At 39.6% G+C, this 26879-nt stretch overlaps 1 protein-coding gene across 1 annotated transcript; it reads left to right on the top strand.

Moving 5' to 3' along the window:
• The first annotated feature begins 2469 nt into the window (after nucleotides 1-2469).
• Nucleotides 2470-21502, top strand: ssr2 (signal sequence receptor, beta). Its single transcript, XM_042506461.1, has 6 exons — nucleotides 2470-2546; nucleotides 7507-7667; nucleotides 18750-18848; nucleotides 19295-19403; nucleotides 19486-19563; nucleotides 21159-21502. The coding sequence occupies exons 2-6, from the start codon at nucleotides 7507-7509 to the stop codon at nucleotides 21267-21269; spliced, it is 558 nt and encodes a 185-aa protein (XP_042362395.1). The 5' UTR covers nucleotides 2470-2546; the 3' UTR covers nucleotides 21270-21502.
• The last annotated feature ends 5377 nt before the right edge of the window (nucleotides 21503-26879 follow it).

Here is a 26879-nt window from a genome sequence, read left to right as displayed (position 1 = left end):
TGAAGAATTTGTGTGACGCCCGCAATACAGCCATGTGTTACCACGGCAACACCGGAAGACGGGGTAATGTTGTCACATGATTTCTGATTGTTTCCTTTATTATGTTTACATAAAGTTTGATGAGGATTCCTACAGTTGATTCATGGTTCTACGGTCATATTGTTGAACTGTTTAAGTTAACATTATTGTGAAAGGTTACTTTCTGTACTTCCAAGTGACGGGTCGTCTGCAGGGAGTTGTGAGTGAGGCGAGGGAGAGAGAAAGAGACGAGAAAGGACAGTCTACTACTGGCTAAGCAGGCATACACGGTAATTGGTCTGAATGATAAAATTTGTGTACCTTTGTGTAAGAAAATAATTTGAGAATGATATACCTGAAATGTGTTTTATTTTTGTTACAGTTTTCACAGTGTTCTGTAACTTTGTGAAGAATAAAATGGTTGTGGATATCAGTAAAAGGCGTGATTTGTGCTACCAGGATAGATACACAAATGTTTTGATCATCTCGGGGTAATGCTCGAGGTAGTGATGTTTCGGCCGTAATCTAAAATGTTGTTTGCAACAAGTCTCTGTGCCCGACACTTTGCAGTCAAGGAAATGTACCGACTCTTCAGTGTGCTTTGTTGCGACAGCCAACTCAACAATGTCTTTTAGGAGCAGCAGAATGTTCCATGCATTGTCTCCCTCAGGGACTTTATGGCCAATGATAAGTGGGGGCAGCCTGAGTAGGGTCCAGTTCTCATGGCCATTGCCACCTATGGTCCCTTTGGTAGAGAAGCCGTGTGCAATTAGCTGAGGCTGGTCATTTTTGTCATGAAAAGCATATTCAAAAGTTTTCATCGCATGGTTCAGTGTTTCTATGGTGAAATATTTCTTAGAAATCATGTCTGAAATGCAGAGCAATAGCTCATCAGGAACAATCCCTTCTAAAAGGTCATGGAGGATGTCAGGGGGGTACCCACAGACAACATGAAAGTGCTCCAGACCGTCATTCAATACACACTCTCCTTTAACACCATACCGTTTTGCTATAGTGGGATCCTACCTCATGCACCTGCTGGTTGTGAGTGTCTATAGTGTGGGGTTCAAAAGCACCTGAATTTACCTCCTTGGCTTGCATCTCGCCTCTCGTCGCTATGCAGAACATGCAGAATCTGTCCACCGTAAAGCTTTCGAAGAATCCTGCCAGAGAATGAGCAGCCAGATTATCTGCGGCCATTATCTGACTCCTCTAAAGCTTCAATTGAATCTTAAGTTAAATATCTAGGGCTCACGATATCTAAAAACTTAATTATAAGAGAAGACAGTAATATTTCTAACCGTATTATGGATATGAAGAAATCACTTTGTCACTGGTTAACCAGAGACCTTACTATTTTTGGCAGAACCATTCTATCTAAAGCTGAAGGTATTTCCAAACTGATTTATTCCTGTCACTCTATATATTTCCTCTAAAAACATAAATAAAGCTAACACAATTTTTATGGAGGAATACAACCCACTACATTAAAAGGACTCACCTTGTGAAGAAGTATGATAAAGGTGGTATCAAAGCCTCAGAATTTGAGTCTATGGTTGGCACCTTTAGAATTAACTGAATAAAATCCTGTCTGTCACAGCCAAACTCCATGTGGTTCCACATTCTAAGGTCCTTGTTTGTAAAAAATAGGTGGTTTAGTTTATTTTGAAATGCGATTTTGAGGTGAACAGGATCCCGATCAAGCTATCCAATTTTCACAAGCAGATTTTGCATTTTTCTCCCCATAATTCAACCTTATGGAACAATAGAGTAATAACACTTAATTGAAAATCAATCCTCAAGAGCAATTGGTTTAATAAAGACATTATATATATATAACAGATTTAATGGATGATAATGGAATCATTTTAAGTTACACAGACTTTACAGGAAATAAAATTTTAATTGTTCTCAGAGAATTTAACAAATTATGTAAACTCATTCCGCTGCCTCTGATTCACTTGATTAAAAATTCTATGATGTACAATAATTCCTTATCAGTACTACCAAATTTATTGATAGGACAATGTAATCCGATTGATAAAAAAATGTAATAATAAATTTATTAGTAGTCTTTTGAAAGCCAAAATGTTTCATGATTATGACAGAAGGTTTATTTGGCAGACATCTACTTCTGTTACTTTGAGGACATTAGACCAAGCATTTTTATTTTATTTGTTCGCTGCTCCTTTTCATGTTCAGTTTAAATGCCTGATAAAATGTACCTTTGCACCTCGTCCCATCTATTACTATTTGGTGTTATATGTTTGCACTTTTATATTGTATTCAACTTTCATCTGTATTATTATTATTATTATTATTATCCTCTTTGAACGTTTGTATTTTCAATTGTTCAATAAAAAAAAAAGGATGAGAGGAAACACGACGGCCTCCTAGCAGCAGGGGCGCTGCGCTGCGCTGTCTTCAGCCAATATTTGGTCCACGTCATGCAAACAGCAGTTTAAGCTTTTGCGCATGCGCCGTTTTGACTCCTTCAATATCCACGAGTCGAGGAGCAACGCTGAAAGGTAACGTTCTCTTCCTGTGTTTCCTTTAACTTTTCTAACTGCACTTATTTTCCTACGCGATATTTTGGAGCCTCTGATATTATATTTTGGAGGCTCTGGTTATATGCTGTTAATGGAGACTGGGAGCACTGGTCTGTAGTGGAACTACTCTGAAAGCTGACGGCTCTCTGGCTCCTCTTGTACACGTAAGCGTCTGTAACAATCGGTGATCAGCACTGTCTTTTAGACAAGCTGAATGTCCTTTTACTTTCATCCAGCCAGGAATGTTGTTAACGTCTCATCAGCAGAGCTGCTTTATGTTTGTTAGTGCAGCTTTAAACAAAAGGTTGTGTGGCCGTGTGGCCGAGGCTCCGAGGAGAGACACTTTCCCTTGAGTTCTCCCTGCACTTCACTTCACCTGAAAGAAGCACTTGACGAGCCTTCCTGGCTGCCAGCGTTAGGCTGTTAATCCTTTGAAACCTTAGCAAAGTGGCTTGATTTCGTTAATAAATATGGGAGGATTGCAATGAGCAATAGAAGAATAAAAGACCCAAAACTTAGAAGTACTAGAAATTAGTGAAAAGTACAAGTTCGTTTTAGCAAAAACAGAACAGGTAATAGAATACAGAAAAACAAAAAAAGAAAAAAAATGACCAGGAAAAAGTGCCTAAAAATTGTAACAATTCTGTGACATGATTTTAAACATGTTATCATGATACTTATGATCATAGTTTTTCCCTAGCTTTTTTCCCTTTTTCCCTTGAAATTTTCCCCTAGCTTTTTAAAAATAGTTTTCTTTATCTGACTTATGATCTGTGGAACATTTGTGAAAGGCGTCTGAGAGGAGCACAAGAGAAGTGATATTGGTCCAGGTTTTAAAGGGTCAAACAAAGAAGTTTTTTCTAGGGTAAAGTCATGGACAAATGGCCTAACTTCTCTCAGCACCCCCTTCCCCATATGAACTTACACTACAGAGGAATAAAGTAAACAGTGTTGCCAACTCCGGCTTGTAGAAGATATGAAGCTGACACTGTGGGTGCTGTCTTAGTGCCATTGAATCCTGTGTAGCTCTTTTGCTGAAAGAGAGGGGGAGATGAGGACAGGAGAGAGGGTAACACATACCTTTTATAGGCCTGGGTGGGAAACCGCTTTGGGAGATGCAGCGTGTTTGTTCCCCAACTTCAGTTATGAAACTTTGTTAGTTGTGTTATGATAGTGAATTACTCGCCTGGAAATTAGCTTTTGCTGTGCTAATCTCAGCATTTGTCTATAGTGTTTCACATGATAGGCCTCCAATTATTAATGCTTTTTTAATAATTTATCAGACTTTGATCCTTTGTCAACCTGCCCGTCCCTGTGTCCAAGCTTTTTCTTTTGTTTAAAAAGGTCTAGGCTACTTCATTGTTCTATACTGTCACACTACTGTTATATAAGAGAGTGATTTTAATACAAAGAGTAAACCACTGCATGTGAATGCATGAATTCGTCAGATCAGTGCTCCAGAGGAGAGCCTTCATTAGGCTGTGTTTATATGTTAATGAACTGCATTAAACTAGAGCCTTCTGCGTTTTTATAACCCGCTTCGAAATAGTTCCCCCAGCACCCACTGCTCCTATTGTTAGTTACCAATATACAATAACAAGATTACATATATAACAACATAATAAAATATAATATAATACAGTAGTGTAACAATTTCAGTATTTAGAATAATTTCCCATTAAGCCTAGTGTGTTTCATTTTCTAAATGATTTATCCTGAGATCTCATTCAGGTCTTTCAGCTTCCCTCCCTTTGCCATCAATGGAAAATCAGCTGAGCTGAAACATAATAAAGACAAATGGAACCAACAGAATCACAAAGCTAAAAACATTCACCCTTAAATTACGCTTCTGTTTACAGTAATGTTTTTTTTTTTACATTCTGTTTAGATATGTCAAATATGCACTTTTAATCCACATCAATACTAATATGTCACAAAATAGCACTCTGCTATCAAGCACCATGTTGTATTTAACAAAGCTGTCATGTAACTCACACTGACCTGTAAAATAAATCACACAAGCCTTTTCTCCCCTTTAATTCTTAAATGTTAGATGAAATTTCTCAAGAGCAGGATATTTTAAATTAACAGGCTAACGAAATGTGTTCAGTTTCTACAGTACAGTGTACTAACGTTAGCTTACTCTGTTGGCATATCTGTTTATGCTTCGTAAATCTCCTAATTTAGCAGCAGATAATCCAATATCATGATTTACTGCACATGTTAATTTATCTTAGATATGCTGATAATATCAAAAACGATTCTTTAGACGTCTTACCCTGTTAAAGCTGTTAATGTTAATGGTCTTCTCTGCCGCAGCTCCATTGCACCGCAAGCATTTAATGCTACTTCCAGAAATTATTGAGATGCTCCATGTTCCGTTATTGCTGTGAAAAAAAGGTCCATTGGAGCAAACGGAGATGACGCAACTCTCTCTTAAAGGGCTCTGGAACTAGCTCGATGACGCAGACAACTAATTTGCATCATATGAAATTCTGAGAGCGCAAAATTAATAGAAAAGGCTGACCAGGTAGTTTACAAACTAACTATTTATGTATTTAAAAAAGTTGTTATGTTGCCATATAACTATTAGGGGTGTAACGGTACATGTATTTGTATTGAACCGTTTCGGTACGGGGTGTTCGGTTCGGAACGGAGGCGTACCGAACGAGTTTCCACACGGACATATTAAGTAGAGGACCGCATGTTGTGGAGCAGAGCATGCTGCAGCCGCACATGCGCAGTTGCACACACCGAGACACAACAAACAGCAGTTGTAGTGGACGTCATGGCTAATGCTGATGCCGCTAGCATTGGCAATGAGCCAGAGCTTGAGGACCCTCCTGCGACATTAAGGTCTCCCGTTTGGGGACACTTCGGCTTCCCGGTGAAATATAAACAGGGACAAAGAGAGATTGATAAAACCAAAGTGGTTTGCCGACATTGTTCATCCGAGATCGGGTATGTTTCTGGCAACACGTCAAACCTGTTAACTCATTTCAGTGTTTCCTCTTGGATTTTTTTCAGCAGCGGGGGCAGGCTCTCCGGGGAGCCGTGGCGGCGTAAACAAATGACGCTTTTTAAAGGCTGAATGTAAAAATAAAAAATAATAACAAAAATTCAACAATAAAATAATAAAAACAATAAATAATAATTTCTTGATGGGGCTGTAATCAGTGGCAAAGTTTGCACCCAGGCTCAGAACAATGGATTTTTCTTGGTTTTTTGTAGAACAGCTCTAAGGCTCTGTTGTACGGAAATTCCCCAAGAGGTGGCCCGTTGATGCTCAGCAGCATACATGCTGCAAGGTGATCCCCCTGCAGCCTGTTTCTCAAGTCAGGCTTCACCTACAAATAGAAACAATCTTTTTTTTTTTTTTTTTTTCAACCCATTTAGGGTCCCAGCCTGATAGCCTGTGTTTCCCTTTGTTTTTCTCCTCTACTCTCATCTCTCTCTCCTGCACCATCACTTTGCTCTCCTGCTCCTTCACTCGGCACTCCCCTCCTGTACTCTGCTCTCCTTCACTTGCACTGCTCCTCCCTGTCTGTTACTTGTCTTATACGATTACATAAAACATTAACGTTAGATAATTTACACTCACGTCACATTTGATTACAAGTGTGAACATAATTTTTTACCTAACCATCATAATTTGAGTCAGTAAAAAGGCTAATGATACCTGACTAGCGCCATCCTCATCAGGTGTCTTTCTCTTCTTTGAAAAATATTTGAACAAGCTCATCTGAAAATGCAGTCAGCAGTTACATCATGGCATGTATATTACTCACGTTAGCGATACTGAGTTGAGTTGGCACCGGGCCCAATTAACTTAAGCTACGTAACCTTAGCTGGCCATCAATATTTTGCGAATGTTTATTTAACTTATAAAATCTATTATAAGTTTTCTTAAGCTAATAAGTCTACCTTTTCTCCGGTAAGTTGCACGCTATTTTCAAGCCGACACTCCTCTGACTCTCCGACCTGATGCCTGGATGCGAGTAGCTAATTAACGTCGGCACCAATAAGTTCTGTTGGGGGGTGGGAGGGGGCGGTGGTATCTACCCCAAAGAGTAGATACGGAGCAAGATAGTTATCTGCTTCAGCACTCGCTACACCCAACGCAGTGCAGGACTGTGCTGTGATGCGGAGGGTAAAGCTGGCGTACACTCCTTCACTGTCCAACTGTGCTGCTGCTGAGAGACACTATTAATTTTTTCTCTGCAGGTGCATATTATCTTTGACTTTTTATTGTAGCAATGCCTCGCGATCAGTCTGTCAGTCAAGCAGCCCCACCCTTAAATATGCCAGACTTTGAGTCCTAATGACAAATGATTTGTATAAAAATTCATCCCAGTCCAGTTGTCATGAATGTTAATATTAGCTACATAGACCAAAACCAAAATTTCTACCAGGCTGTAAACATGTTTGTTTCTGCTGCCATTTTAACATAGGAGTCTTTGGGGATTGGAGCCAGTCAATGAACTTAAGCTTTTGGCACCTCTGCATTGGCTTCATTTTTCTTTCATAATTTCATTAATATTTTCCGCATCACAGAAATCACAGGGTCTTAGTGGTGTCCCTTAGTGTGTACAGAGTCTCCGGCACAAAAGCAACCAGGTGGCACACAGGTGCACCCTGAGAGCTGGGTGCATCAGATGCAGATTCTCTTGATAATATTGATGTCAGACTGCCTTGACACCCCTATGGCGCACTTTGTTTTCCACATCCACATCTTTCACTCCCTTAATTCACAGGGCTACTGTTCTAATGGCACAACAGTTTAGGAATCATGTAGAGCTTTCCTCAGAAGAACTTTTTTTGTTTAGGGCTTGGGATGGAAAATATTTTCAAAGTTTAGTTTGGAAAACACACCTGTATATCCCATCGCTCCAGTAGTTGATCAGATTTTAACTGGATCATCCGGCCTGTTTTCTTGCAGATGACAACGATGCTGCACGCGTTACTGATCCTGGCTCTGCTTGGCCTTGGCTCAGGAGAGGAGGGAGCTCGTCTGTTGGCCTCCAAATCCCTCCTGAACCGCTATGCTGTCGAGGGCCGGGACCTGACCCTGCAGTACAACATCTACAATGTGGGATCCAGGTCAGAAGTGTGTGTTGGTAATTGACAATGTTGAACGATTATGTCAAAAATCACAATGGCTTGTAGGCTGTGAAGAAAATCAAATTAATTAAGATTAGACTAAAGGTGCAGTTTCTAATTTCCAGCCACCCAGACTAACTGAAAGGGGGGCAGTATTTCCCCCTTGAAATTACCTATTTGTAATAACCAGCCACCCAGTCCAGATGAATGGGGGCAGTATTTCACCCATTCTCAATGTTACAACTGAGATTCCTGTGGATATCTTTCCGGCTGTTTGGAATATTTCATTTCAGTTACTGTCAACACAAAAAGCCCTTCATGTTTTGCCATTTATTAGAAGGAAAGATAAGATAAACAGGAATGCTGAAATTTCCTTTGATGTTTGGTGTATATCAAGTGAAGGCTAAATACAGCAGTAGTTGACAACATAACTAATAAAAAAACAAATAGAGAACAATACTATGAAAAATAATATAGCAATTATGTTGAATACAGGTGTTGGAATTACAAAGCTGTACAGTTTCTACATCATGGTATGTGCAATATATTATTACAATACAGATAAAATGTGTGATGGTGATGGTCAAAGATGTCAGTCTGCTCTCCTGGTGTATGTCAATAGGAAAAAGTCTTTCTGGTTCGGTGTACATCACATAACAGACTCGAACGGTGTAATTCCACTTTTGGCCACTATGCAAATTTTGCAGCAACGCCTGGCGTACTTCGACTCCGACTAGCTCGACTGTTTTTTTTTCTTTTCCTCAACTTCTTCCTCCTCTCCCGCAGCACACTAGAAGCTGCAGTGACTTGCTACTGCCCCTCAGGCCAGGATGTATTATAACTGAAGGGACGGCCTGAGAGGCAACATTGAGTCACTGTCATAGGACCTGTTATTACAGCCAGGGACTAGCAGTGGATGTTTCTTCACAACAATACATAGGCATCTTGGACATGATGTTAAAAGTGTGACTTAATTGTTTTGAAAATTTTATTGTTATTGTTATTTTGCCCAGATCTTACATTACTGATATATATTTTGACTCTATGTAAAGCTGTGACACAAAGTTTAATTTAACAAATTAGATATTCAACATACAAGGTATTGTACCTTACAAAGTAGATTTATTGTCATTTTTCTTTAATGTGGTTTAAGTAGAAATTAACTAAAAGATTACCCTAAATCCTGCTTCATCTTTTTGGCGTCAAAGGAGGAGTTGAGGATTCTCACAGCCTGGGGAAAAAAGCTGCTCCATAGTCCGGTGGTTCTGCAGCAAATACTTCTGTATCTTTTCCCAGATGGCAGCAGGGTGAACAGACTGTGGCTGGGGTGGCTGCTGTCTTTTAGTATCCTTTGGGCTCTGTGCAGATACCTCACTTCACTGAGGTCACTGATGCTCTGTAGATGGGAACCAATGATGTTCTGGTTCCACTAACCATGCCAGTTTGTGATGTTTCCAGTCTCTATGCTTTCTATTGCTCCTCTGTAGAAGGTAACCAGGATCTTGCTCTGAAATTTTGCCTTCCTAAGTTTCCGTAGGAAATAGAACCTTTTTCTATGCTTTTTTAACCTGGGTTGTGATGTGTGATGACCAAGATAGGTTCTCGGTGATAGTAATTCTAAGGAACCTATAGCTGTTAACCTGCTCCACTGATGTAGACAGGGGTGTGTGTCTTTGGCGCATCCTTTCTAAAATCAACAATCAGCTCCTTGGTTTTACTGACGTTGAGCAGTAGGTTGTTCTCTGTGCACCACTTTGCAAGGTTGTTGATTTCCTCCCAGTATGAACTCTCATCGTTTTTTGTAATACAGCCAATGATGGTGATGTCGTCCGCATTCTTCACAAAAGAGTTCTCCTGATGTCTGGGAGTGCAGTCATGGGTGTACAGTGTGAGCAGGAGGGGGCTGAGCACACAACCCTGGGGATGCTCTGGTATTGAGCACTAATGTAGAGGAAGTGTGACTGCCAATCCTAACTCTCTGGGGTCTGCATGTAAGGAAGTCCAGTATCCAGTTGCAGAGTGTTGTACTGAAGCCCAGAGTGTTAAGTTTTCCAATCAGCTTCATGGGAGAGATTGTGTTGAATGCTGAGCTGAAGTCAACAAGCAGCATCCTGTTGTAGCTGCTTTTATTCTCCAGCTGAGTGAAGACCGAGTGAAGAGCAGTAGATATGGCACCCTCTGTGGATCTGTTGTTTCTGAAAGCCTACTGATGAGGGTCCAGCCTGGCAGGGATGTTGTCTTTGATGTGCTGGAGAACCAGTTTCTCAAAGCACTTCATCAGGATGGGGGTAAGAGCCACAGGGTGGTAGTCATTAAGACTAGACTCAGCAGACTTTTTAGGTAAAGGGACGATGATGGCGGTCTTGAGGCAGGAGGGAACAGTCTTTTGTGAGAGTGTGATGTTAAAAATGTTAGTTATAACATTAACAAGCTGATCAGCTTAAGTTTTTAGTACACGTCCAAGAATGTTGTCCGGGCCAGCAGACTAGTTTATTTTCACTCTCACCAGGAGTTTTCCCACATCTGTTGTTGTCACTGAGAGTGGCTGGCAGTGTAGACTTTACAGTTGAGGCCTTATTGAAGAGCTCAAAGCGAGCGTAAAATGTGTTCAGCTTGTTCGGTAGGGTGGCCTCACATATGATGGGGCCACTTCCGCTTTTGTAGCCTGTGCCATTTTGAATCGCCTGCCACATATCTGACGTGCTGTTGCATGGTAATCTAAAAAAGACAGCATAAAGACGGTATACTAATAATTCCCGTAATGCTGCACTTGGTGGCATTTCATACAGCTGGCGCAGGTGTTGTTTGACTGAAGAAGTTTTGATACAATGTATTACTGGGTTCTGTCTGTCAATACCATTAAAGTATCGGGTTCTGATACCCAGCCTTCCCAACTATTGACGATGATACTGTACATCACAATTCTGTTCTGTTTTAGTTAACCACAGTGTGACAACTTGCTTCTGACATAACGGTTCATCAGAAAAGGTTCAAATGGATGCAGTCATACCTGAAGCATTACAAGGTGTAGACACTGAAGCAGGGTAATTGGTCTCCTTGTCCACACAGGGTTAAGTTCAACAAACTGTCAATGCTCACATGTTGTGTGGCTGCATCTTTTACAAAAGTATTAAGCTGAAGACAACACAGCTTGGGTGAGCCCGTTGTTTCAGCTGTCCCATGCTCAGGAGCTGCATGGTTTAATGAGATGCTGATGGTCTGATGGTCTCACTGTGCAGACAGCACAGTGAGAATTTCAAATCATCACACACTGAGCCTGTCTGTACCTCCTGCTGTCAATTATTCAGCAGCTCTCCTGAGGTCTAAACACTGATTTGTTTTTTTTAATGAACAACATCCACAACTAAGGAAGCTCAAGGTGACATGTCCGAAACATCAGGCAGCCTACGGTGTAAATTCTCACCAGATACCAGGTGAGCTGTTCCCTGGGCCTCCAGTATTCATGTTCAGTAAGGCTAACTGCATCCTGACGTCAGGGCCTTACTTCAGAAAGAAGGTTCAGCAAACTCTTAGCCTAATCCCGACCTGTGAGCTGTTGGTTTCAGAACACCTCATCATAGTGAGCTCATTCAACTCTAAGTTTGTTTAGCCTGAAGGAAGTGCATTCATGGTGAGCTCAAAAAGCCATCGGAGGAGTGCAGATAACATGATTCACAATGGCAGAAAGCAGAGTTAAAAGCAGTGCTACTTATTTCCCCGCAACTGAATTTGAGGTTTTAATGACCATGTGTGCAGAGCATGCACTTATCTTCAAAGAAGAAAAAATCCAAAACAGAAGCTGCAGCTAAACAGGGTGAGATAGCATGGGAAAAGATGCAGACGGTGTTAATGCATTAGCATTGAATACAGTGAAGTTTATCAAGTCCATCAATCACTTTCACAATATGATGGCAAGTCAGTAACATGTTTTATTTCCCAGAAAAAACCAAGACAAGATTTTGAAGTTGAAAAGTGGCTGTTATGACGTATGAATATTCAGTAAATATGTATTAATTCAGAGTGAATATAAGCCTCTTTTCAACCACCTAAAATGTGATCACATCTATGAGTCACAAATAACACATTTGATCATTTTGCCAATGAGTTCATTTATAGGTTGAAAGAGAGAGAGACTGACTAGTGTAGACATTTCCTCAAAGTTATTACACAAAGGCATCATTTTAACACATTAAGTTAACTTAATTTGTCATAAAAACAAACTCTACATGCTACATGGAAAGTTATTCAATTCCTGAGTTTCATCACACCATTTGGGCGCGGCTAGGTTTTCAACTCCCATGAAACTTCATGAAACAGAAAGTTGTTGGAACTCAGCCAGACATTGTCCAATCTGCCTCAAACTTCTCAGGCTTGATGTGAGTCCCAAACCTGATCACATCTGCTTGGCTCATCTGACTCATCAGCATACCGCCACCTACTGGAAACAGAAAGTCATCCCCTTTCAGGTTGACCACATTCAGCTCAAACTTGGTTACAAAAGCTGCTTTAAGACCTCCATGATGCCTCCTTTTGAAGCTCATATGTTTTTAATGAATACCGTTGCCATGGCAATGCAGTATTCGCCACCAAACAGGAAGCTGCTCTAACTTCAGTTAACATTAAGCCCCAAATTTTTTACGGGTGTGATCAAATTGCAGCCCTGGACACATCAACATGTCAGTTAATCATGATACTCAATGCCCTCTTGAAGCCAGAATCTTGAAACTGAAGGAATTATTATTATTATTAGGGCCCAAGCACCGAATGGTCTGAGGACCCTATTGGAATTGGTCCGTTTATTGTTATTATTATTATTGTTGTTATTTTGCCAAATTAATCGCTTTTTTGAGGGCTGTATCATACTCCAAAACTCATGAAACTTGGCATGATGATGCGGACTGGTGAAATTTTTTGTATTTTGGAGGTCTCGTTTAAGTGTCAAAAAATGAGCTCAGTAGCACCCCCTAAATGCCAGCCCCGGCAAACCATTTCATGTAGAGGTATGAAAATTTAGAGGTACACAGAATATGTCAGGACACACAAAAAATCCTCTTGGAGCCATACTCTAAACCCAACAGGAAGTCAGCCATTTTGAATTGAAATGTCATTTTTTGCAATTTCATTGTGTTGGAATTTGAAACAATAGTCCTACAGATTTCAATGGATTGACTTCAACATTTGGAAATCCCACCTTCAGATGTGGACGACCATAGATTGCAAGCAGTTTTGATGTTTGATCAACGGTGTGGAAGTTCTGGGCCCAAGAAGTTACATGTTTCGCCACCAAACAGGAAATTGTTTTTAACTCAGTTGTACATGATCCAATCTGCCCCAAACTTCACATGTTTGATAGGTGTTCCACCCTGAACACATCCATATGACAAATTTAAGCGATAATGAGAGCGCCACAGGCGCAGGAAAGACAAGGTTTTACACAAGACGTCCAGCTCCTAGCAGGTTGACTCGATTGATCTCAAAATGTTTTCAAAAAATCATTAAGATGTTGATGGTGCTTGAAAATGAATATTATGAGTTTTCATTGAAGAGGGGTTCCCGCGGTGGGGCGGACATTTTCGATGTTTCAACATGACATCAAAAGCTGTTGTAACATCTCCCCAGGTGGTCAGATCTTTACAAAATTTCACACATTTGATAAGAGTCCATGCTTTTGTTCATCATGGGGTGTTATATGTACCAGCCAATTTTTGTACTCGCACCATTCGGTGCTCGGGCCCGAATAATAAATAAAGCTGCAAACAGTGATGAAAGGGCTCTGGCACCCCCACGCATGTCGGGGTTCCTTGCAGGACTGCGACTAATACAGTTGTTTATCTCTGTCAAAGTCAGATAATGCACGCATAGAGTTTGGACCCTGGAGTGAGATATTTCACTTGGTGTAGTCCGTCCAGCAGCCACTAGGTGGCAGTGGTGGGGACACAATTGCCAAGTCATCTTGGTGTACCTCATTAATAGACCAAACCATGTAAATATCATGTAAATCCAATGATAAATATCCCTCAAGGCTTACTTCCTGTTGCCAGTAGGTGGCGCTATTACGATTGCCGAACATCACACAGATGTGCTCAGGGCGGTAACTACATAAAACCTATTACGTTTCAGGCAGATTGGACAATGTACACCAAAGTTACAACAATTTACTGTTTTAAGGCAAGGCATTAAAATTGTACACCACCCAACGGGAAAACTGTAAGTAACTGTAACTTCTGCGCAGACCTGTGATAGCTTTTCATCGCCAAGTGGTTGAAAATGGACACACCAATTCTGAAGCCGATCGGATTAATTCGTAGGACAAGATGGCAAAAGTACAAGGGCCGAAATTGCAAAAAATGAGCTCAGAATTCAAAATGAACGACTTCCTGTTGGGTTTGGGGGCTGTGTCCAAGAGACGGAAAAATAATTATTCCTTGCATTCCAAGAGGGTCCTCGCACCAGTTGGTGCTCTGGCCTTAATAATAATTCCTTGCATTCCAAGAGGGTCCTTGCAGGTCTGAGGTTGGTGCTCAGGCCCTCATAATAATTCCAACAATTTCAATAGGGCCTTCGCAGCCGGTGCCAGGTGCTCGGGCCCTAATAATTCCTTCAATTTCAATAGGACCTTCGCGACCGCCTGTGGTCGGCGGTTGATGCTTGGGCCCTAATTAAAGCTGCAAAGAGTGATGAATGGATCCTCGCACCTCCATGCATGTTGGGGCTACTTGCAAGACACCAAGTGAAGTCACCGTATCTTTCTCTGAAAGGGAAACACTGCATGCAGCAGTGAATTAGTGTTTCCATGATGTTATAATAGGATGTATGTGTGTCAGTGACAGACATCAGTGACAGTGGCAGTGGCAGGTGGCAGCAGAGCTCCACTAATGAGAGGTGTCTGAAAAGGGAGAAGCCAGCCTGTGTGATTCTGGCTGGGCTGCTTGTGAGCTCTGTAAGATGTCTGAGCATCTACCAAATGAGCAGGTGGATGTTTTCTTTTCCATCTTCACATATCATATAACAGATTTGTGTCACTGATGTTGATAAAAGGATATCTGGACTTTATATTGCAAGTCTGTCCCCTAATCAAAGTATGCTTCTGGGTTATATGCATACTATATCCGGTCTTATTTAATTTCAGGCCTGTTTCCTGTTGTCAGTTGGTGGGGCTATAAGTATAACTAAATATTGACATGTAGATGTCTTCAGGCTGTGACACTCATGCAGTATGTGAAGTTTGAGACAGATTGGACCATGCAAAGTCAAATGACAGCAGCTTCCTGTGTTGTTCTGGAATATTGAAATTTGCCTCCTGCTACAGTTAAACCGTTCAACTAAATCAAAAACACATAACATGACGCCCTTATTCAGCGTTAATATTGGCAATGTCATGCAAGAAGCCCACAGGTGGAATTAATTAAAAGTCATCTAATCAAAATATCCCAGCACGGGGGGCCAAAATCTGCACAGAATCACAGCCTGTACCAATGCACATATGTATTTACATCTTAAATAACCAAATCTGTTCACTTGATAAACAAAAATACAATTAAAAAAAAAAAAAGCAAGCAAATGAAATCTCCTCACTGATTCCATTAATTGGGGCGTCGGGGGGGGACGTATCCAGTATGTCTCCCTTTGGAGGAGGTATCTGTCTCTGTGGCATCATCACTGTCTCTACACCTGTGTGCTGAACTTCACTCAAGCTGTATGTCTGATTTTTGAAGTGTCTAGCCACAAATATTTGTCATTGTGATTATGAATACAACACTTTTATTCCCAGACCTCGTTTTTAAACTCTTGTTTTGTTTCGTGAACTCTAGGTAGACCTATGAGCTAACCTTGCCACTAATAGTGCTTCTGTCATTTCCTCAGATACAGCTACTGGACTGTTTTAATACTATCAGAGACAGAGGGTAGTTTTTATTTTTGCTGAAGGCAGGGATGTTTATTAATTATTTTTCTTAGCTTATCTTTATATTAATTTTAGCTTTTTCCTTGTGAGATAAAATGTTTAAAAATATTGGAAGATAAGCCTGCATTTGCTCATTTTAAGTGTGTATTTGTGCTGAACTGTTACAGTGCAGGGGGCCATGGTTGTGTGCACACAGCCACATGCAGAATATATGGTATCCAGACTGATGCACATAATGTGGAAAGAAAGTTCACAAGTGCGTGGTTGGTCTCCACAGACTGCATCTCTGCAGTATGTGGCTGCTGCCATCTGCTTAAGCGATGTCCTGCTGTGGACGGAGCAGCAACAAAACATATTTTAACCACCTAAAAAAATTAATATTAATTTAGTACACTACATTTTAACATGTGCTCGTCTTCACCAACACACTAACTGATGGAGGCCGCTGCTCAGTGGAGTAAAATGAGTGACATCTGGTGTTTTTGATAAAACGGCTTGAAATTCCTGGTAAGGGCTGTCTTACATCAAGATAAAGCACTGGAAATATTCTAAATATAGCACACACTTAAAATGATATTGATTTTTTTTTTTGGCTTAAAACTTATCAATGAAGGCAGAGTTTGCTCAGTGCTGTTTGATTATATGGATGTTGTGGGCAGTTTTCTGGATCTATATCATATACAGTATATATAATATAGGTCTAAAGCAACTAGCTGAAAGGGGGCATATCACCACCTGCTGTGAAGGAGTCTGAGATATTACCGTCAGTAAATCGATTCCCCCTATGTTCTTGTATACTGGGATAATGGCAGTAGTCCCAGTTACATGGCCTAATCGAGCTATGGCCGCAGCTCAACTAAATTGTGCATGGACACTTTTTTTTTTTTATTTACACTGGATCCCCATTAGTTGTTACCGTAGCAACAACTATTCTTCCAAATAAGACAAAACATACAAGATCAATCAAATATACATTAGTAACAAAAAACCATAGACAAGAAATATAATCACAACAAACCAGGAGCTAAAAACATTCATAGTGTAAGTAGCAGTTTAAATAGGGGATTAATTTATTAATTAGCAATTATTTAAAATTATTAATTCATTAATAAATCAATCCCAAAATATGTAACTGTAACTCATAATGCAAAATTATGACTCAGGAACATGAATTGGTACAAAGATGAAGTGGAGTAATGGGAATCAACTTCAGCTATCAGGAACAATAAGTTTACATTAAAAATTAGAGTTTAAAACCTCGGAGCACCACCCATTAAAACAGAAAGATTGATAGCCCATTTTACCTTCTAAATTAATCTAGTTTTATAATTTGAAGTTTGCTACAGAGTTCTTTTTCCAGGTGTACAGGGACCTGACATTATACACACATACATCACAAGATCAAGTTCTTATAAATGAAAGTTTTATGAAACTACTCTCTACACAGCAAAACTACACCTAAAAGACTACAAATGGATGAATTTAAGAATCAGTCGGGATAAGTGATGAAACAGTGAATACAGCAAAGACACCAAGTAAATAAAATTATTAAATGAGCAACAAACTCATAAATTAGCAAGAATAAAAATGAGGGGATGAAAACCAGTGAGGAACTGAATTAAGTGTGACATCTGTACTTGATCAGGTGCACTGAAATAGTGCAAGATGATCAAGCAGATGAAAAGTTAAGATTAAAGAAAAGTCAATGTCAAGCATCGACCAACAGTAGAGAGGCAACCTTTCCCATAAAACATTGAGGGAAAAAGATAAAGAAGAGATCTGATCAGAGAATAACCCATAATTGTATTAATCGGAGATCCTAACCCAGGTCTAACACCTCCTATGTACCGCTGTCATTTAAGAGCATCAACCCCATAACAGCACAGGAAAGATCGTTTCACCTTCCTCAAAAGTCTTGATGCCAGGGAAACGGTCTGCTCTGGAAAGTTGCAGTGCCAAAACACTCCAAAAGACCAAAATCCTTCAACTTCACTGGGGTTATAACTCCTGTGAAAAAAAGTGGTGTGGTGCTTGACCATCAAAGCGGGAAAATTACTTTGTTTTACTAACTGTCTAGATCTAATTTCTTCCTAAAGTGTTGATAAAGTTCAATACAGGCCTTCAAATTTTCAATATTTGAGACTATGATGGTCTCCTCTGCTGATCGATACCAAACACTTGAGAAAAACAAATAATTCTTTGGCAGATCATTAACTCAGGAAAACAGTATTAACCACATTTAACAAACATAACGAATATGTGTTAAAATAAGCAAGTGTAATACTATGGTATCAAAACAATCTGATATAATTAAAGGTTGTTAAAGATTCTATTTGAGTAAAGGTATAGAAGTACTAGCATCAAAATATAAACGAATGAAAGTACTTAATATGACCAAAGGTCTATCAACAAAACCTATAATTAGAAAATCACAAATTCCATGATTATAAAACAATATAGCATCTGTACACAACAGTGTAAAGGAAGGATAATTAAGATACAGATAGAGGAGATGCATATCAAAATGCAAGTCTGAACAGAGTCTGTCCATTCAGTGTGTAGCATGCTGCCGGCAGGGGGTTACGAAAGGTCACACACCTCCACACACACACACACAGGCACAGCTTGTGTTTGTGAGTTTGGCCTCAAAATCGGCAGGTAAGCAAAGTTTCAGTTCTGTAGGTATGAGACCTCCACACAACATTTCAAAGTATGTTTTACTTTGAATACGAAAATCAGTTAATGTAGTCCTCTTACAGTCTGAAGATGTGCGGGAATGTCACGTGTTGGTTGTGCAACAAAGACAAAAATTGTCAGTTTCTATGATGTAAAGATCTACTGTATCTCCTTAAGTCTTTGCAGGAGCTCAGTTGACAGCTCCTTGCCCCATATGATAAGTTAACTCAAACTGTTGGTCGGGCAATAAAATCTGTAATAATTTAGTTCTGCTTGTAAGAGTTGTTTAACAAGGTTTAACAAGTTTAACAAGGCAGTTAGGTCCATTAGCTGACCCAGAGGGTCATCTGCAGGAATCTCCAAAAGAAGTTTCAGTTTTGTGTAGGCATTTGAATATCTTCTTATCAAGAGTCGTCCTCATCATCCACTACATGTATGAGTACAAAGATAGTTTAAAATGGTTTACATACTGACTGAGTGTCCTCTTCGGTCTGTCTCCACAGTGCTGCCCTGGAGGTGGAGCTGTCCGATGATTCTTTTCCCCCTGAAGACTTTGGAATCGTTTCAGGAATGTTAAATGTCAAATGGGACAGGATTGCACCGTATCCTTAAATCTGAATGTCCTCTTAATGATCCTCTCTCACCTGCCAGTTCTTAGTGCTTAAGGATGACCTTAGTGATGGTAGTTTAAAATTTATTAAAAATGCTTACAAACACACCTCTGTATCTCCAGTTAGTCAGGGCTCCACACTTGCACTGAATTATTATCTTCTGACAATCCTTTTGTAACCTGTGTAAGCTGCACATGACTTTAAAAAGTGAAATTATGACATTTCAACATCACAGACTGCTAAACCTTTGTCTGTAAAGTGCACTCATTCAAAGCATAGCTGGTAGAAGGTAGATTTATTGGTCATTTTGAAAAGTTTAAAAACAAAATTAGATTTGTCCTCAAGCCTTCTTTGGAGTTGAAGGATGAGTTGATTAAAAACAGCAGCTACTATGAAAATTCCATCAAGTTGTTCAGATTTAACTCTTGAACTTCCAGAGCCAGCAATGTCTCTCACACAGTGGTGTTGCGCCCCCTCAAGGCTGGTTACTTCAACTTCACCTCAGCCTCTGTCAGCTACCTGGCCCAGGAGGGAGGACAAGTCGTGGTAAAACCTGTTAATGATCTTTATGAATCACAGCAGTTGCTGTGTGTGGTGAAAGAAGCTGAAGTGTCTCTCCTCTCTGCAGGTTGGCTACACCAGCGCCCCTGGCCAGGGAGGCATCCTGGCTCAGCGGGAGTTCGACCGGCGCTTCTCTCCACACTATGTAAGTGTTAAATTCAGAAAGTGCTTGTCTCTTGCTGTTTCACGAGTGTGAAACAGCAAGTGACAAGCACTTTCGAGTTAACCGAGTTAACTGACCTGTTGTGATCAGGGTTGTATTTGGAGGCAAGGTCAACATTATATCTGCATTCCCTCTGAAGGCTTTCGGTGTAGTACCTATGGAACCAAAAGTAAGTCCTATGGACATGTACCTAGACCTGACATCTGTTGTGTTTCCACTGCAGACAAGACTGTTACATGTGGGCAGGGTTTTTGTCACTTACTGCACCATCACAGCATCACTCGCTGTATTTCCTTGTACACTGGTGGATGAAGCCTGCAACCTGTTAATCGTCCGAAAAGGGGCTGCCCGGCAACATTTTCAGAAAAAAAGAGCAGGCTAAAAATAATTTTTTTGCACTGACCCCTTCTCAGGCAACAGCGGGGATGTAGTGCACACCAGATGCAGCTTCGACATATTTTTCTCCAAGTGTGGATTAGGATAGGGGTTCCCAAACTTTGCCATCCCAAATCGCATTAGCCTCTGGAGGGGACCCCCTGCTGCATTTTTTTTTTTATAATTACATCTACATTATAATGGCAAATATCAAAAATCAAACATACAGCTTTGTAATATATTTTCCTTGTTGTAATAATTTTAATAATAAAAAATAAATTTAATAATAATCTGTCTTTCCTCTGTTATAAATATGTCTTGTTTTATTCAACAGTAGTATGACCAGTAAACGCATTTTCTTTTAGATTTTTTTCTCTTTTGTTGGGCCTTTTTATTCATTACATTCAGTGTCTTCTGTAATAAACATTCTGTCATTTCTGTCTAAACAATATTCAACTTTTAGAAGTATTTTTCACTTTTGTTATTCATTCATTAAATTCTTTGTGTCTTCTGTGATAAACAGTCCTTGTCACTTCTGCCTTAACAATATTCAACAGTAATATGAATAGTAAACAGGTTTTTTTAATAACATAATTTTAATAACATCTAGAAATACATATATTTAAGAAATATATTTTTTTCAATATTCACCCTTTTTTCCCTCAAAGAACGTGTGACGATCCACTCAATACTTAAGTGCTTGTCATCCAAGAGAGACAATAAAAACAGATGAGTGCTCAAAGTTGTCACATTGAAATTTAAGGTGTGTTGATGGATTCATGTCACCATCTCATACATTGAATTAAGGTACAAGTAAATGTTCCATCTTAAAAGTGGCAGCAGTTGGCCCAGTAGGTGTGTGTGTGTGTGTGTGTGTGTGTGTGTGTGTGTGTGTGTGTGTGTGTGTGTGCGCGTACGCGCGTGCGCGTGCGCGCGTACGTGTGTGCGTGCCTGCTCCTGGGCTTCCTTGGGTGACTTTGCACCTTTGGCTCTAATTAGTTTTGCCACACAACGTGCAATGCTAAAAGAATACATTCACTCAAAAAATGTTCTGTTATATCTGGTGACCAATAATATAAAGAAAGTAGGATTTTTGTCTCCTTCAGTTTAAGAAATGGTGAATTGAACACAGGGTGTGGTTTTCTGTGTTTTTGGCCAGGCTTTTGCCTTCTCACTCACCTTCCTGTGTCTGTCTTTTTCAGCTGGACTGGGCTGCGTTCGGCGTGATGACTCTGCCCTCCATTGGTATCCCTCTGCTTCTCTGGTACTCCAGCAAGAGGAAGTATGACTCGCCAAAGGCCAAAAAGAACTGAGAGAGCACGGCTTGGTTTAAGGCTGGGGGTTGGATGGGGATTTTAAGTCGCAGGCATAAGTGGGCATAGGATCTCTGACTAACTTAATAACCCCTATTGGGGTTGAAAGAAAAGTAGTACAGTTACTACTGTAACAGCCTTTTGGGGATTTTGGGATTGTGTACATATTGAACGTACTGCAAATTTGAAGTTCATAGCCAGTTGAACATCAACAATAAATGAATAAAAACAGACTGGGTTTTTATAAAGCTGTGTTTGATTGATTTCAGAGGTTTTATATTCGTACTCGTTAGTTTTGTAACATTATATATTCCAGATTTAAAGGTTATCCTCTGATTTGAAACAACAGATTTGGAAGCTTGTTGTCAAAATACTGTAATGAAATAAACACACCTCATCCAGCAGTAGCAGAGACAAAGCTACTGTTAACCAGGTAGCATTATGTAGAGTTGACATTTGTGCAGCTTTGTACTATTCTAGGTAATGTTAAGGCCAGAAATTAGAAGTCACAATTTTGTTTTTTCAGGACTTACTAAGGGCGCTTTCACATCAGAGCTGTTTGATCCGCTTTAAATGGACCAGATTTCGTTTCCTGGAGCGCAGCAGCGCGGGCGCGCTTTTACCTTATCTTTTATTTAAACAGTCAGATGTCTCTGTTGAGTAAAGTTTTTAAGCTTAAGCTTATTAAAACAATCGGACAGGAAAATCTAACTGGCCTCTCTGTCATCAGACCTGATCACTGATCTCTCAGCAGGTGATGCAGACGTGTGTCTCTGTAAAGCCTCCAGCAGCTGCCGAAAAATGCTGTTTTATAGTTATCTGTAGTGGAACATATATGCAGCATTTATAGAGTTTTGTTATTAGCCTTCTATAATGTGTAAGCATAACAACGAAGCTATTATGATCGCGCACGACGTGCAGTTTAAAAATAGCTGCCTAATAATGCTTACTATCAGTTTCACCATTTCTTTATGAGCTCTTTGCCACGCCTGCTGCATGAACTACTGTTAATCACATAATTTTATTTCCCCACGTGGGTCCTGATAATGCATGAAGACAAACGCAAAAACTTTCCATCTATCAACCTATCAGTCAGCAGAAACTCCTGTTTACTCCTCTTGGATCGTTTGACAAAGTGCAGTGTGAAAGCAAACTAAACCAACTTGAATTGCAACAATGTTGCAATTTCATCCCTCCAATCAAACCGAGTTCCCGGGCTATGAGGTGTGAAAACGACCTAAGTTGAGCGTTTGCTGCTCTTGCTTAATAATTACATTTAAAAATTATGTTACAGTATTACTTCTATGCACTATTTTCCAGGCCATTTCATTTTTTTCCCGTTTCGGTTTCAAGGGTTAAATAAAAATAATCTGCCATAGAAGCTTTCCTTTTGTTTACCAATTTATACAATCAATTAATTCGTCACATGGTATCTTATGAATATAGTTGGAGAGCAGTAAGTTGACAGTTGACTGTGTGTGAGACGTGTCTCTGTCGGTGGTGGGAGAGGCTGAGTTTAGGGGGAGAACCGGCGCCAGCAGGACCTCTGCTGACTACTGTTCTCAGTCTTTCACCTCTTGCTGCAAATATCTGTTCCACCATCCTGAGTTCAGTTGAACAAACCGCTGAAAAGAAAATAGAAAAAGAAAATATTGCATGGGTAGTCGGTGCCCGGGACGCCTCCCTTTATCGCTAAAATCGTATTTATGGTCAACCGGACGTGACATCAAACTGTGGATGCCGCCACCCGACCCCCCCCCCCCACACACACACACACACACACACACATAGACATACATACACTGTGCGTGTTCAGGAGAAGGACACAACCAGACATAGACAGCGGGTCTCGGGATCTGGAACCGACGATGTGCAGACGAGCGGTCCCACGCAGTGAGTACGTCCTGTTTCCGTACTTATGCACTTCTCACGTCGTTCTTTCGTACGTAAGGGATGACTGTATATATAGGAACGTACCAGCTTTACTTTTTTATGTCTTGTTTTCTTTCAGTCAGAAAAAACTGAAGGATTTGAGCGTATTTCTTCATGTCACAACAGGTTGGAATCACATGCTGTAGTGCTAAACATATATCACATAACACACATTTAACCATTGAGATTATCATTAGGCTTTTTATAATTAGGCCGACATCTAAGGCATATTTAACAGAGTTCATTTCAGTTGTATCTGTAACATTAATTAGACAAAATAACGTAATAAATCATGTCTTTTATCAGGAAAAGAAATCTTACTCCTTTCATTAAAAAAAAAAATTAAAAACCCATAGGCCTACATTTTATAGAAACCTCAAAGGACCTAGTCTACCCTTGTGATTCAGTCTGGGTTGCCTCAGATCCTTAGTCATGGAGCCTCAGATGTGAGGGGCCACAAGTGTAAAAGCTCAGTCATTAGTCTTGTGCTTTTACGGTAACCAGTAAACTTTTAAAAAAATTAACACCTAACACATCCAAGGTAGATCTTTGTTTTCTTGAGACAATCTTTTCAGCTGGAATAATATACCTAATGTTCAGTAACTGAACAAGAATTTGTACAGGTGTTTCTAAATGCTGTCACCCTTCATTTTACTTTTTGCTTTCTTAAAAATTTGCACCGCACTCTAAGCAAGTCATTTCCTAAAACCCAGTTCCAATCCAAAAACAGTGAAGTTTTGCTGTGGCTCTGCAGCAGGACTGTGTGGTGGCAGTCTGGGTCTATAAAAGAGCATCTCGGCCTACAATCAGAGATGTTTATCGGTTTGTGAGTTCTGAGAATCTGAGGTGCTCATTTGTGTGTTTAAAGTGTTTATATATATGTGTGTGTGTGTGTGTGTGTGTGTGTGTGTGTATGAGTGTGTGTGTGTGTAGGTATATGTATATTCATGTTTTTTGAAATCTGTAAATCAAACAAATATAATGACAACTTTGAAAAAACTATAGACTTTGTCTACATATACATTCCTTGTCCATAACATTAGGGCTATGGTAAAAAGAACAGTAAAATCACCTCCACAGTATCATCTTATGTGGTGTATGACTTTGATTTCTGATAACCTATAAACATTGAAATGAGTTACTGTATAAATATAATATTTTATTATTTTGTGAAATGTGCTGATTATTTTTCTTGATCAAGTTTTTTTTAGTACCTGATCCTGATTAGAGCCATTTAATATTGAGTATGTTGATACCGAGTCCCAATCCCATACTTCTACTTTACTAGATAACACATCTGCACAGTGCACACTTTAAGAAGACTCCTTTAGAGTTATCAATCAAATGTATATGTTGTACCTGCCAAAGATAGACACAAATCACAAGGTCATGATCAAAAAACTATGATTAATAAATTAAAAAAAACTTATAAAGTAGCATATATATTTAACAGCATAGCTTGTAGCTTGCCTTGAAGTAATTAAATTACGTGGAAAACAGGTTTCTGCACTTAAAGTTTACATATAGAGCATGTAAAACTACTAAGGTTGTTTTTTTGGGTTTTTTTTCAAAGCGCTATCAGGTCATAAATGAAATGAGTAAACACAACATCTGCTGAAACTGCAGATGAAGGAATGTAAGATTACAGGAATGTCTGTAGTAATATCCGATATATTCCTGAATATATATATATGCCTGAAATTATAAGATTATTGTCTACTGGTGGAACCAGGGCATGGCTGTACATAAACTTTTAGAAAGCACATGTAACCCTGCATTTTCAGAACACAGTGCTCTGGTAGAATAATAGGGAACTATGAGCTCCAAAAAAATATGATGGAGCCTGACCATTCAGAGATTTGTAATTGAGGAGAAGGATTTTAAATTCAGTTCTGGATTTTACAGAGAGCCAGTGCAAAGAAGCTTTAACAGGAGAAATATGATCCCTTTTCTTGGTTCCCATTAGTACACATGCTGCAACATTCTGGGCAGTTTTTAGACATTTGTTGGGGCAACCTGATAATTGGGAATTAAAATAATCCACCCTAGAAATAGCAAATGGGTGAACCAATTTTTCTGTGGCTGTGGCTCAGAGGTAGAGCCGGTCTTCCTCTGATTGGATCGTCATCCCCGGCTCTTACAGGCAACATGTCGAAGTATCCTTGGACAAGATTCTGAATCCCAAAGTGCTCCCGATGCTCAGTCATTGGAGTGTGAGTGCATATGAATGGTTACTGACTAAAAAATTGTAAGCTAAGGGTAAAACATCCTTACGTAGCCTAGTCTAGATCTTAGATCGGGGTTTTCTACATGTTCCTTGGACACACCGCAAGACTGTATGTAAAATTAGGGATGCATGATATTGGGTTTTTTTGCCGACATCTGATATGCCGATATAAAACAACCCATTTAGCCGATAACCAATACCAGTATCGATATATTCACCTTTGCCCTTACAGTTTTAGTGATCATCAAGGCTCCTCTGGAGTGGAATGAACATCACATTATGCATACTCTTTTCATGATGGCCCATCAGCAGATAGAGACATAAAATACAATCCTTTTCAGTGTATGTAAGATTCTTTCATTGTGCAAAACAAGAAAAAGATGAGAATGATCTATTCCATATGTTCAATTTTTCAATAAAAAAGATTATATATTGGTTTGGTAAATTGGCAGAAATCAGCATATTTAACATTAGAAACATCTTTAAAAATAAGCAGAAAGACTATTGACTATGTATTTCATAATTCCCTCTCTGAAATCTATATTATATTGTTGTGAAAACATCAACACATTTTTTCCTCAAACACCTTATTTATTAAATTTTCTCCCCAAAAGCTAAATTTTACAAGATTACATTAACACTAGGAGAATGTTATTGTTGACTTTTGCCTCATTTTTACTGAATAGAACTTGAAAGCATCATTATGTTACTTAATGCAACATTTATGAGCTGTTCCTTGCAGTCACCAGCTGGAGGCTTAGAGGTAACATTAATTATCTAATTTCTATTTTTTTTTTTTTTCATTTTCTTTCTCTCCACATACACTCCTCTCAGTAGTGTACTAGTTGTTGATGAAGGTGGAATACCAGGTAGATGACTGGCTACAAAGGAGGAAATGCATTGCACATTGTGCAGTGTTAAGACTGTGATGACTCACTTGGCGGTCACCTTTATTACCTATGGCAAGCGGCGCCACTACAATGGGGCTAAAGTGCAAATTTTACTTCATTTTCAGGAAGTAATTACCTTATTGCATGCCACAGGCCCTGCATCTCACTTAACCTATGTCTGTTCAATGTTAGTGTCACCCTCCCCAATTGAATTTAGGTGAAAAGCCTTTTACCTATAAAGGTGTGACACTCGAAGTGGAAGTGTTCCATTTAATTATGATCAAGTGTCTAAGAATCTCATAGTTTGGTCATAGTAAGACAAGACAGCTTTATACTAGGTTCTTTCACACTGTGTCTCATAGGGAAGTGGGATGTAAAGAGGGAAGTTGGTTACACACAAGTGATGTCATCCTGTATGAGTGGGGGCGGGGGTACATGTAAGAGCAAAACTTCTGTTGTGCATCATAAGATGACTGAATGCAAATGTGTACATTAGGGGATGTGTTGCTTTTGATGAGGCAAGGCAAGGCAGAGGTTGTATCTTTGAGAGCCTGTATCTTA

Source organism: Plectropomus leopardus, chromosome 18, assembly GCF_008729295.1.
Source record: "Plectropomus leopardus isolate mb chromosome 18, YSFRI_Pleo_2.0, whole genome shotgun sequence".
Taxonomy (NCBI): Eukaryota; Metazoa; Chordata; class Actinopteri; order Perciformes; family Serranidae; genus Plectropomus; species Plectropomus leopardus.
The sequence above is the reverse complement of the archived record's forward strand: the minus strand, read 5'-3'. Positions and strand labels throughout refer to the sequence as shown.